The sequence below is a fragment of the Cetorhinus maximus genome, chromosome 8 (assembly GCF_964194155.1).
Source record: "Cetorhinus maximus chromosome 8, sCetMax3.hap1.1, whole genome shotgun sequence".
NCBI classification, from domain to species: domain Eukaryota; kingdom Metazoa; phylum Chordata; class Chondrichthyes; order Lamniformes; family Cetorhinidae; genus Cetorhinus; species Cetorhinus maximus.
In genome coordinates, this window is record NC_135886.1 from 19,941,715 (window position 1) to 19,955,417 (window position 13,703).

At 39.1% G+C, this 13,703-nt stretch overlaps 1 protein-coding gene across 2 annotated transcripts in view; it reads left to right on the forward strand.

Annotated features, from left to right (window-relative positions):
- Positions 1 to 13,703, forward strand: part of LOC144683500 (6-phosphofructo-2-kinase/fructose-2,6-bisphosphatase 2-like) — a 62,552-nt gene that overhangs the window by 20,869 nt on the left and 27,980 nt on the right. For both annotated transcript variants that reach the window (XM_078546563.1, XM_078546564.1), the window contains 8 exons: positions 213 to 309; positions 1,893 to 1,959; positions 3,440 to 3,514; positions 4,531 to 4,587; positions 5,904 to 6,028; positions 9,479 to 9,686; positions 10,044 to 10,190; positions 10,529 to 10,633. In XM_078546563.1, coding sequence (XP_078402689.1) covers positions 213 to 309; positions 1,893 to 1,959; positions 3,440 to 3,514; positions 4,531 to 4,587; positions 5,904 to 6,028; positions 9,479 to 9,686; positions 10,044 to 10,190; positions 10,529 to 10,633 — 881 coding nt within the window. The remainder of the gene's footprint in view (positions 1 to 212; positions 310 to 1,892; positions 1,960 to 3,439; positions 3,515 to 4,530; positions 4,588 to 5,903; positions 6,029 to 9,478; positions 9,687 to 10,043; positions 10,191 to 10,528; positions 10,634 to 13,703) is intronic.

Sequence of the window (13,703 nt, forward strand, 5' to 3'; positions counted from 1 at the left end):
TAGGTGTCACCAAGAGGTGGGAGAGAAATAGTGATGGGCAAATAAGGAGTGTGTGTGACATAACATAGCAAAATAATATATTACAGGCTCTTTCAACTAGAGAAGGGCAAGCTTTCCAGAAATTTCAGGAAACTGATAATTGGAATCAACCCAAAAGCAAATCCAACTTAAATATCCAATTTCTTTCTTGTACCTTTCTCTTTGACTTGCAGTTTTCAATCTGGGTCAGTATCGCCGTGAAGCTGTGAAGTCATACAAGTCATATGAATTTTTCCGTCATGACAATGAAGAAGCTATGAAAATCAGGAAGTAAGCAAAATTGTCTATCTTATGCTGAGTACAAAATGTTTAATAATTTGCCCAAATAATTAAGTAGATAACTAGTATTCACACAAGCTTGAGATATGCTACTGAAGTCATGTTATTTTTGTCACCAAATTCCCTGTCCGACCCCATCTATTCTGAAGACCTGCGGTTTCCTGGGCGTAGGTAACATTTGGGTACTCTGTACTCTGCCCATGTAACAATTCGTATGTAAACTTCAGGTTATTCGGCTACTGGGTGCATCACAACTGAGCTCCGTCCTTGTTCATGCACGTATTTCCAGCTATCAGAAACTGATGGACTTTACGCTTCTTAATTTGGGGCTCTGATTCTGTCAATGACTTGCATTTATATAGATTGTTAACTTATATATAAAAAAAAGTCCCATACTTCTTCAAAAAGATGTTAAGTAAATTGGCGTCAAGCAAAAGAGACCGAATTTAGGTGGCCTGATCAAAAGCTTGGTTAAAGAAGTGGATTTCAAAGGGGGTCCTAAAGGATATCAAATGTGGTGGTAAATGTCAAGCAAATTAACAGCTCCATGGCGAGTGAAGGGCCAAAGGCTTGGCAGTTCAGAGTTTGAGTATGTAAACAACTTGAGGGAAAATGTTTTGCCTCAGCACAAATTTAGATCAAAACTAGGATCTTACTGATCTTTTTGGTTGAGCACTTGTTGATCCACTGAGGAAGAGAAGTACCATTTTTCTTGATATTGTGTAAGCACTATGCTTTGTGACAGATTCTTCATTATGAATTTCATATCTGAAGAGGGGGAAGGAAAGGAGCTGATTTTCATTTTTGTAACCACTCAGTGGCTATTTTCAGAGCAGTGTTATCAAGACCTGTGACAAGTCACTGCCTTTCCTTAGTTGGAGGTAGTTACGTCATGAAGCTCACTGCATAAAGAAGGAGGAAAAGCACAAAGAATTGTAATTGCTCAATTCACACGGCAGAAAAATAGTGACTAAAAGAATGAGTTAGAGTATTAGGAAAAAATATTTAAGCTATGGAGCAGATGATAGGTTAATAGAATATACAGTATCCAGGATTATCCTTATCAAAAAGGTTCAAGATGGCTGTTGTGGTGTGGAATAATCAAGTTATATGCTATGTTTAATGTCTTTTTAAGATTTACAAGACTGGATTCATGAGGACTTAACTAAATTCAATAATGTGAAACAGCAGAAAGCCTTCTAGACAGCAAATGTGAAGGATGAAAAGGGATAATTATGACCACCCTGGAGACCACTGCATATAACCCTCATAGCTACAGAATTGCTGTGCTTTTATTGTGCCTCTTGAACTGTTGCAGAGATAAATTTGGCAAAACCTGGCTCCCTGTCCAAAATCCTCAATCTGTGCAGAGTTATTTAAAAGCAAAAAACTGCGGATGCTGGAAATCCAAAACAAAAACAAAAATACCTGGAAAAAGGGTCATTCGGACTCGAAACGTTAACTGTGCTCCTCTCCACAGATGCTGCCAGACCTGCTGAGTTTTTCCAGGTGTTTTTGTTTTTGTTATGCAGAGTTATTTGTTTGATTATTAATTTTGTCTTTGGTTTCCGTAGAGAATGTGCCTTAGCAGCATTGAAGGATGTGAAAATCTACCTCACAGATGAAAAGGGACAGATTGCGGTAAGATTTTTTAAAAATTGTTTTGGTTGTATCCACAACTTAATTTTTTATGGCATTTGGTCTTTTGACATTCAGCAACTAAGAGTGAAGTGCTCAGTTACACTTTTTTCATCAAGACATGAAAGAATTTTCCTGTTACAGCTCCCAGTATTGCACATGTTTATAACTGGGATTAAGCAAATCCTAATAAGTGAATTCATTTTATACTTTATTGAATCGTACAATTTGATATAGGAGCTACACCAGTTTCATTAAGTTGTGTAGACTGCAGAATTGTCATGCAATGAGAATTTAATGCCAAGAGATGTGAATGAGTATCTCAGTGCAAGGCTAATTCCAAAAGGATAGTTGCGAAAGGGATCTCCCTCTTCGTTCAATATGTTTATCCACTAATTTAATCCTTTGCAATGGCACTTCCATTCATATTCTTTTTAATGCCACTAAACAACTTTTGTGTTAATCCCTCCCCTTCTTTCTCAGATGGCTCTCCAACACTGCTCTAATTTTCCATCCTATGGTTTGTGATGCAGTTTGGTTGATGTCATGAAGAATCTGTGATTAGCTGATGCGAGATCTGGTTCTGTGACATTGCACCGTATTGACCAGTTTTTCCTCCTGTCTGAAATGTACCCCTATCGCTTCAGTGCAGTGCTAAGTCTAGCAGCCTTGCCATCTGCCAGATAATAAAACTAGTGGCCTAAAATGATACTTTAACAAAGAATTAGAAATCCAGTGCTCTCCATCTGTAGGTATGAGGTTGTTATTAAAACTATTTTTTATATATAAGTATATATATTTATATTAATATATTTATATTATTATCAAAATGTAAAATTATGGTTATTGGGAAAACAGTGTATGTGCTAGAGGGGATCCTTAAAGGCTGGTTCAAGAGCAGATCTGGATGTCTGCACATGTCACTTGCTCTTTCCAGCTTTACATGGACAAATGGTCAACACAATGTGTCAATACTTGGCACCTTGGCCATTGCCTTCAATCAACTTTACTAGTCATTAGAAATCCTGATAACAGGTATACTTTATTTGCATCCCGTGATTCCATTCCATGCTTTGTGGTCGAATATTAATGACCTCACGGTGGCTTAGAATGTCCATAGAGAGTGGTGAATCTATGGAATTCATTGCCACAGAGGGCTGTGGAGGCCAGGTCATTGAGTGTATTTAAGATCAAGATAGATAGGTTCTTGATTGGTAAGGGGATCAAAGGTTATGGGGAGAAGGCGGGAGAATGAGGTTGAGAAACTTATCAGCCATGATTGAATGGCGGAGCAGACTCGATGGGCCGAATGGCCTAATTTCTGCTCCTATGTCTTATGGTCTATTCTGTTACTTAAGGGTCATTTTTCTCTACTAGCATTGGGAGTTCATTTTTTGTATTTATGAGAAACATAATGAAAAACATAATTTATATACAGATTTAAATTTAGTGCAAATTTCTTTTCTTTTTTTCTCCATCCCAGGTCTTTGATGCAACTAACACAACCAGAGAGAGAAGAGATTTAATCCTGGATTTTGCACGTGATAATGCATTTAAGGTTAAAAATTGGGAGAAGTATTTATCTATTTTTTTTTTGTTATTAATAACGGAATCATTTGACTATGAAAATGTATCCAAATTTATCCATTCAGTTTATCATGGCTCATTGACATTTATTATTTTTATTAACAGTTGATGGAGTTAAAGTAACAATTGTCAGAAATGTAGTGTACTGATTGTTATGGCACGAGTAATCCAGAGAGCTGAACTGATGGTCTAGAAATATGAATTTCAATCCAGCCATGATAGCTTGGGAATTTAAATTGTTAATTAAATGAATCTAGTATAAAAAGCTAGTATCAGTAGTGCTGACCACGAAGCTACCAGATTGTTGTAAAATCTCATCTGGTTCACTAATGCTGTTTACAAGAAGGAAATTTGCCTTCATCATCCAGCCGGAATGAGCTAAGCGTGACTTCTGACACACACAAATGCGATTGACTATTAACTGGCCTCTAAAATGGCCCAGCAAAAACCACTCAGTTGTCAAGAAGGTGGCCCACCGTCACCTTCTCAAGGGCAATCAGCGATGAGCAATAAGTACTAGCTTTGCCAGTAACGGTCATATCCGATGAGTGAGTAAAAAAACTGAAAAAACCTTCCAACAAAGCCTAAATTATGCATGCAATTGTGAAATATAACGTTCTTTCTCAGTGAATTCTTCATGAATTTCTGATGAATAAAAATCCCTTTGCCACAAGATTTTATATACCCAATAGGAATTATTTGTAACTGCTTTCAGCTATGGCAGGTTAAAGTTCCTGTATTGATTACAGAAATTGTTATTTTTCTGGTATTGCACAGAGTAATACATGTGCTGTATACTTTTTAAATGAAATGCACAAAGATGTTTTAAAGAACTTTTTAATGAAAAAAGCTGCGTTGTTGAAATAATTCCGTTTTCTGACCTTTTGCATTTAATGTCTGGAGCATTCATTGTGTGTGATTAATGGGTATTAGGTGATCTTAGTTGACTGTTTGACTAAGGCAGAATAACTGTTTGTTTGTTCCCAGGTGTTTTTTGTTGAATCTGTCTGTGATGATCCAGATGTCATTGCTGCAAATATAAAGGTATGTGGTGGCATCTAGACCTTCCTTCTAAATTAAGATCTAGCAAACCATTTTCTTGCAAAAGGAATTCCATTGTTCCAGCTGCAATTGATAATAGGTCACCAGAAGAGAACAACGTTCCCTCTGATTTTTATTTTCTTCTGTCTTTTTGTGGTAAATAGCTTGTTTTTTTTCTGTACAGTGCCACTGCTGATACTACATACATGGTATGTGGAGGATGCTAGTGCTGTGGGCCTCAAATGTTCCTGCATGGCTACCTAAATCACACTGAGTATCATCAGGTTATGTAGTCCTGTGGAATCTGAAATTCCACTGTTATGATAAATATCAATAGGTTTACTTGTAAATTAAGTAAATATGGAATCTTTGATAAGGGCGAAACATTTTTTGCAAACCCTGCCACATGATACCTCCTGAAAGATCTGCAAAACGACAGTGGTCTGAATCAGGGAAGTCCGACATTGTTTGCTTTCACACTAACCGGTACTGAAATGGTGTTACTGCAAGTTTTTTTTAAGCAGTTGTGCTAATTAAAGGCAAAGAGAGTATGTTGTTTGAAGCTCTTGCCCCTTGTAGAAGAAATTGATTCAATGAAGCTAACACTTTAAAACAAAATCATGAAGTAATTTCTTTTGTCATTATGGAGAACTGAAGAATACAGTTTTTCATTCTGTTGCATTCCTCTGCTGGTATCAATTGCAGTAGTATTCCAAAGCAGGTTCACTGGAAATAGCAGCGCAACAACTTCAAACTGCGAAGAAGCCATGCAGTCCTAAGAAAATATTTTGTACGGAGGCTTGTTGCCTGAAATTGAGGGTCTCTCGGGCATCTCTTGGGTTTGTTTATGCATAACCAAATCCATTCTGGAATATGCAGAGCTGGAGGGAGCCTGATCTCACTCTCCATGGTAGCAATAAAGTTCATATTTTTAAAAAATAAATAAATAAAATGTAGAGATTTTTTTGTTAAAGATCACAAAGGAAGGGGCAGTATTTCAAAACCAAAAGTCACTGCTTTCCACCCCTTTTTACTTCGTTCTGAATGTTTCTTCTGTTTATGTCTGAATGGTGATGCTGTGACTTGCAATAAATCAATTAAAGCTGATGACTTGGCTTTGCTCAGATTATGTACCATATCTGAATATACAGGCATCTGCGTACTGGCAATGTCATTCTAAACATTTATTAATGCAACCTCTTTGCCTATCCAGCAGAATGTTAAGAGTTAAGAAACGGATGCATTATTTATTTCTGGTTGTATATCTAATCAGTGTCTAGTGTGGCTTATGTGAGATCTTCTTCACATATTATGGACAGGAGGTAAAGGTGTCAAGTCCAGACTATGCAGAATGTGAAGAAGGCCGTATTATGGATGATTTCCTCAAACGAATTGAATGTTATAAAGTCACCTATGAACCACTGGATCCTGATGATTATGACAAGTAAGGGTTTTAAAATATGTATTACAATGTCATCAGTGGCTCAAATTATGATCAGTTTATTGTTTAATGTGCAGGTCATAGTCATTTACCCACAGAATGAGGCACTTTGGCCCACCGGGTCTATGCCCACACTCCAGGGAGCAATCCAGTTAGTCCCATTTCCCCGCTTTATCCCTGTAGCCCTCCAAATTTATTTCCTTTAAGTGCCCATCTAATTTCCTTTTGAAATCGTTCATTGTCTCTGTTTCCACCACCCTCGAGGGCAAACGGGTTCCAGGTCATTACCATTTGCTCCGTAAAAACGTTCTTTCTCACATTCCCCCTGCATCTCTTGCCAAAACCTTAAATCTGTGTTCCCTAATCCAGTTGAGGGGAACATCTTTTCCATATCTACCTTATCCGGACCTGTCATAATCTTGTACACCTCTATCAAACCTCCCCTCAATCTCTTTTGCTCCAAGGAGAACAGTCCCAGCTTCTGCAACCTAATCTTGTAGCTAAAATCCCCCATTTCTGGAACCATTCTGGTAAATCTCCTCTGCACCGTCTCAAGGACCCTCATGTTACAATCCCTACAGAGACTGGTAACTATTAAAAAGTAATTTAACTTCCCAGTGACTTAAAGGAATCGCATTATAGAATTTCAAGTTTTAAAACTAAACATTACTTGGATAACTAATACTATAAACTAAAGCAAAAATAACCGTTATTAATGAGACCTATAAAGTCACACTGCATACATACTTTACACACTCCACAGGATTGCACTCTTTATAGGAAACAGTCCACAAACACTTGAGTTTACGTCTCCCCATTTTACCAAGCCATAGCATCCAGCGACAGCTGAAGATACTCTGACTCAAGCCTCTGAAAATTCCTGAACCGATTTTTAGTGGTAAGGCCAGTGATATCTTCTCTGAGCATCACCAAGACAAATATTTCACTGTCCTTAAATTTCTGCAGGTTTCTTCGCTTCAACCTATGAACAAATTTTCCCCAGCTTCCTGTCTGGTGGTTAACAGAAAAAACAGCCTTTCTCTGCAGACTGCAGTAATTGCTGTTCAGAATCATTGGCATTCTCTCTCTCGCCCACGTTCGCGCTCTCTCTTGCTCTCTCTCTTGCGCTCGCTCTCTCTCCCGCGCTCGCTCGCTCCCTCTCCCGCGCTCGCTCGCTCCCTCTCCCGCGCTCGCTCGCTCCCTCTCCCGCGCTCGCTCGCTCCCTCTCCCGCGCTCGCTCGCTCCCTCTCCCGCGCTCGCTCGCTCCCTCTCCCGCGCTCGCTCGCTCCCTCTCCCGCGCTCGCTCGCTCCCTCTCCGGCGCTCGCTCGCTCCCTCTCCGGCGCTCGCTCTCTCCCTCGGCGCTCGCTCTCTCCCTCGGCGCTCGCTCTCTCCCTCGGCGCTCGCTCTCTCCCTCCTGCGCGCGTGCCTGCCCTCTTTGCCCCGCCCGCCCTCTTTGCCCCGCCCGCCCTCTTTGCCCCGCCCGCCCTCTTTGCCCCGCCCGCCCTCTTTGCCCCGCCCGCCCTCTTTGCCCCGCCTGCCCTCTTTGCCCCGCCCGCCCTCTTTCTCTTGCGATCTCTGTCAAGGACATTTTCAAACAGTCTGCCTGGAAATCGCAATCCACGTAAGGCAAGACTGCTCCTTCTCTCTTTGTATTCATGCGTCAAATATGGCACATGGATTCAATAAATTTTAACCTGGGCCCCATATCCCTATGATAACCATCTCCTGGCCATTCTTTTTTTTTCAGGGGCATCTATTTTTCCGTAAGGGACTATTTAAACATAACCATCTTATAATCTCATATTCATAACCTCACATCCTTCCTAAAGTGTAGTGACCAGAACTGAATGCAATAACTCTAGTTGTGGCTAACCAGAGCTTTTTAAAGGTTCATCATAACTTCCATGATTTTTGTACTCAATGCTTCTATTTATGAAGCCTGAGATCCCATATGCTTTGCTAAGCATTTTGTCAGCATGTCCTGTCATCCTCAAAGGTTGATGCACATCCATTCCCATTTCTGTCATTAAATCTGTGTTGCCTCCCCTGATCCCTTCTGCCAAAATACATCACCTCATATTTCTCTGTGTTAAATTCCATCTGCCACTTATCTGCCCATTCTGCTAGCCTATCTATGTCCTGTTGGAGACAATACGTATCATCCTCACTGTTTGCCACTCCTCCAAGTTTGGTATCACCGGCACACTTTGAAGTTTTACTTTGTATTCCATGATACAAGTCGCTTATAGATATTAAAAGAAAAACAGTGGTCCTAGCACTTGCCCTTGGGGAGCACCACTGTCGACCATCCTCCAGTTTTAAAAAAATAGCCATTTATCACAATTTGCTGTTTTCTGTTCTTAAGACAGTTTTTTTTTAATGCAAGTCAATGCTAACTCCTATGAACCACGATTCTGTTAACCAGCCTTTTACGTGGTACTTTGTCATACGCTTTCTTCAAATCCATATAGACAACATCCAATTACTTCAACCTTCTCTGTTACTTCATCAAAAAATTCAATGAGATTAGTCATCAATGATCTGTCTTTTACAAATCTGTGCTGGCTGTCCTTAATTAACTCTCCAAGTGTCAGTTGATTGTTTTTCCCTGCTTATTTTCTAAAATCTTACTCACCACTGGTGTTAAACTAATTGGCATGTAGTTGCCAGGACTGCCCTTGCACCCTTCCTTGAATGAGGATGTCAAATTTTCTGCTCTCCAATCTTCTGGCACCTCCCCCCATACCACAGAAGGACAGGAAGATTATGGCAAGCCTTTCTGCTGCCTCTAGCCCCACTGCCTTTAGCAACCTGGGATGCAAGCCATTGGACCAAGTGGCATATCCAGTCTAAGCACGGCCAGCCTTTCCCAATACCTCACGCCTCTCAATTTTCATCCCATCCATTACCTCCATCATCTCCGCTCCGATCACTTTTTTCAGATTCTTCTTTCTTTATACACATCATTGCAAAGAAAAGATGGGTAGATCTGTTTCTATCATCATACTCGATGCTTAATTTACAGCATGAAACGCACTGGGGAAAGTGGATTACTGTTAAAATATTTATTTAAAAATATTTTTCTCTAAGACTAAGGATGATAAAGTGATCATTTTCAACTTAATTGGAATATGTAAAAACAATCTTAACAGCCACCATCTGTAAAATAGGAATGCCAGAAATGAATACAAATGGATCCCAAACCGCTAAGGAGGTTCAGCAGTCTCTGTTACATCATTGAACTTCGGTGCTGTATTTAGTTAAGTATGAAGCAGGTTGCTGTGATTGTACCGTATCAATGAAGCCTGGTTTGTTTTTTGGTTGGCTATGTTGTCTGTGTTCATTTTTTTAAGCTTTCACTTGCCTTACCTGGAGAAATTGAAAATGAATACTTATTTGGATTGCCATGTTGTTGATGTTTAACTTCTATGATTAAATTTTCTTAACTTCAGGGATTTGTCCTTCATTAAAGTAATTAATGTCGGTCGACGGTTTCTGGTGAACAGAGTCCAGGATTATATTCAAAGTAAAATAGTTTATTACCTGATGAACATTCATGTCTATCCACGTACCATCTACCTGAGCCGGCATGGAGAGAGTGAATACAACAGTGTTGGGAGGCTCGGCGGTGATTCAGGGTTATCTTCTCGAGGGAAACAGGTAATGAAAGGTCTCGCATTGTGAAATCCTGATTTGCCCAAAAAAAAAATGCATAGGGGAGATTCACTGTTTACAACGAAATTCTAAATAGTTGCACACACTGAAGATAATCCAAATCTTTTTCTGTTTTGTTCCTTTTGCAAACTTAAGGGGTATTATGTGTAAACATATATACTAGCGTCATGTTAGCACTTTGCCAGCTAAAAAACTAACTGGGGTCAATAAAATAGCTGAGTTATGTTAATTGTGCTGCAAGTAAAGTTTAAGAACTGATTGGCATTATATTTGAATAATCGTGGGTTTTTGAAATAGATGTTACTGATTAATAAGTAGTGCATTGTCATGTTTTCTTTACAGTATGCTGAAGCCTTGCGTCAGTTTGTTGATGAGCAGAAAATTCCAGACCTGAAAGTTTGGACTAGCCAGCTGAGGCGAACAATTCAAACAGCAGAGGCCCTAGGGGTTCCTTACGAACAGTGGAAAATCCTCAATGAAATTGATGCAGTGAGTGCAAAGAAATAATGTAACTGTTCAAATCATTTTATTAAGTAATTTTTTTTCCTTTAATGTACATGAAATTGGAAGGAAAACTGTTTATAACTACTGTTCAGTTTCTAAAAAATCCTAAATACCATTTTTGAAAGTACCTATTTCAGTCATGTTTTTACTGTACTTTCCTATCCTGCATTGTAGGACAAAGAAAGTTTGCATGTTACCGTAATTTAATTACAAAATCAATTTAAGGTCTATCTTTACATTTTGTGGAAATTTCATTGTATTTTATGTTTTTGTGTGTCATAGTTTGGCATCTGTAAATAAGTGTGCTTAACCTCACTTTGAAGGGTGTTTGTGAAGAGTTGACTTATAGTGAAATTCAGGACCGATATCCAGATGAGTTTGCTCTGCGAGACCAGGACAAGTACCATTACCGTTATCCAGGCGGAGAGGTATGAGTGCAGGGATGTTTTCAGTGTTCAACATTTTGTATGAAAAATAATTTGAAGTAATAAGGGTCACAACATCAGAGTTTAGCACTGGACACAAATATAAGAACACAACATATATGAGCAGGAGTAGACCATATGGCCTGTCGAGCCTGCTCCGCCATTCAATATGATCATGGCTATCTTGGGCTTCAACTCCATTTTCACACCCACTCCACATATCCTTTAATTCCTGAGGGATCAAAAATCTGTCAATCCCAGCCTTTAATGTATTCAACAATGGAGCATTCCCAATCCTCTGGGGTAGAGAATTCCAAAGATTCACAACCCTTTGAAGTAATTTCTCCTCATCTCAGTCCTAAATGATTAGCCCTTTTTCCTGAGAATGTGCCCCGTGTTTTAGATTCCCCAACTGGCAGAAACAATCTCTCAGCATCTACCCTATTAAGCCCCCTCAGAATTTTGTTGGTTTCAATGAGATCGCCTTTCATTTTTCTAAACTCCAGAGAATATAAGCCCAATTTACTTAGCCTCTCATTATAGCCTCCCCTCATCCCAGGGACCAACCTGGTGAACCTTCATTGTACTGCCTCCGATGCAGGTGTATCCATCCTTCCTTAAATGTGGAGACCAAAACTGCAAACAGTATTCCAGATGTGGGCTCAGCAAAACCCTGTACAATTGTAGCAAGGCTTCTTTATTCTTGTACTCCAATCCCCTTGCAATAAAGGTCAGTATGCCACCTGCATGCCAACTTCCTACCTTCCTTGTACAAGCACACCCAAATCTCTGAACATCAACACCCAGATTCCTATCCCTTAAGAGTGGATTAATAAACATGAACAAAGTTCATTTTTTTCTTGCTAAATCTTGTTAGGTTGTGGAACTTATGCAACAACTGCCGTTGGTCACAATTGCAAAATGAGTGCTTTACATACACAACAGCAATTTCAGCAGTGAATATTGCATAGGAATTTGAAGGTCTTTTTAAAAATCACATCATGAATATAGTGCTATTAAAGGATATACAGTCCCCACCACTGACACCGTGCCCATTAAACTTTCATAGTCACCTGCAATGAGTAAATATGGATTTAGCAATTTATCATCACCATAAACTTCAATTACAAAAGCACTGATTTATGCACAATGCCTATTTCAGGCAGTTCAGGCAGCTGTTTGCGTAATATCTCTTTACCATCCCAGTCACAAGTTCCATCCTCTTTTATGGGTTTAAAATTTACGTTTAAAGTTTACCTCTCCCTCTGACTAATTGAAACTGACTGTATTAACTTCTTACTGTCCCACACTACAGCTCCAAGCTCAAGTGAATTGAGGCCCCAAAGCTTTCACACGGGCTTAAAGAACTCCAACTCCGAAGCAAACCATCATGCTTGCAAATTGGATTAGTATGTTAACATACCTAATCTACTGATGCTGGCAGTTATAGGGTTCAAAAGACTGGCAAAATATGAAATTAATTTAAATCAAAACTTGGCTAGTTTGACATAGGTGAAGGCAGGTTAAGAATTCCCTTCCATTGTGGTTGATAAGGCCCCCCCCATCACAGCAGTCCCATTTTCCGCACTTAGTCCCTTACCCTCGCTCCCAGAATCACGATAGGGTCACCCTTGGCCTCACCAAGCACCACACCAGCCTCCACGTTCAACAATTATCTTCTGCCATTTGAAGCCACCACCAAACACACAAACCCCTCATCTTCTGGTCTACTCTTCCACCACCCCAAACACCACCTCTTCCCATGGCATCTTCCCAAGCAAGTGCAGGGGTTGCAACACGTGTTCTTCTACATCCTCCCTTCTCAACACCAAAGACCCCCATATGCTCCTTCCAGCTGAAACAGTGATTTATGTGTACTTTAAATTTATTACGTTATATTCACTCCTCTACATTGGGGAGACCAAATGCTGATTGAAGGATTGCTTTGCTGAACACCTTCATTCAGTCTGCCCTCTACATTATAAACTGTTACATCTCCAACTATTCCCAATTCTAATGAAAGGTCATTGACCTGAAAAGTTGGCACTGTTTCTCTCCATAGGTACTGCCTCACCTGCTGAGTATTTCCAGCATTTTCTATTTTTATATCAGACCAACCATAAACCTAGTCACTAGGTGGCACTATAAGGACAGGTTGGATTAAAATCAGAGAGCAAGTGGTTGAAACCTTTTTATAACAAGTACTTCAGAATGGAGAAATTAAGCCAACATATTCATTTTAATACACTGTATTGTGCAGTATTTTGTTTGTTAAATATGGTCTTATTTAATATATTTGCATGGCCAATTGAGCAGGCTATTTGGTATTGTAATAGTTTCAACATTAAAATTAACATTTACTTTTACCTATTCCTCAACTTGTTACAGTTCAGTTTCAAATTCTGTCACTTCATATTAATGTAGGCTATCAGAAATGAGCTTGAGATCTCCTGTTGTGATTATCTGCATTAAAACTACAAGCTGTAACAATTTTTAAAAAGTAATAACTAGTTGATCTTCCATGTTGTTACTTGAAGTGTTACATGTGAAGCCTTCAGGTGATGTGAAGTTAGATTCTGAGAACAATTAGACCACCCTACACAGATGTAACTCTGTCTCTATTTTAAGGCCATACAACATGTGCTTATTTTCCTTTCCATTAAAAATTACTGCATTGCCTCAGTTGGTAAGAGAATCTAATTACTGCATGACAAATTCACATGACTTTCTATTATAAATGTAGGTATGTAAATTATAACAGAAAATTGGCAGGTTAATATATTAAGTTGATGTACTTCCACTCATTAAAAGTTATATACCAGTATGCAAATAATATTGCATTTTGATTTTGTCTAGGGACTCTTAACTTGATTAGAAAATATATCATTAGTGAAACTGGAACATTGTTGTTCACCAATTGTCTAAAAGAGCAACTTCTCCTTGCTGTGTTATGCTCTGACAATTTTTAGCAGCTTCATTAAGAATAATGGGTTATATGTTCATATTGTAGTAATTGTTTGACACATTGCATTTTTTATGTTATCTAATCCATACCGAAAGCACTTTAAACTTT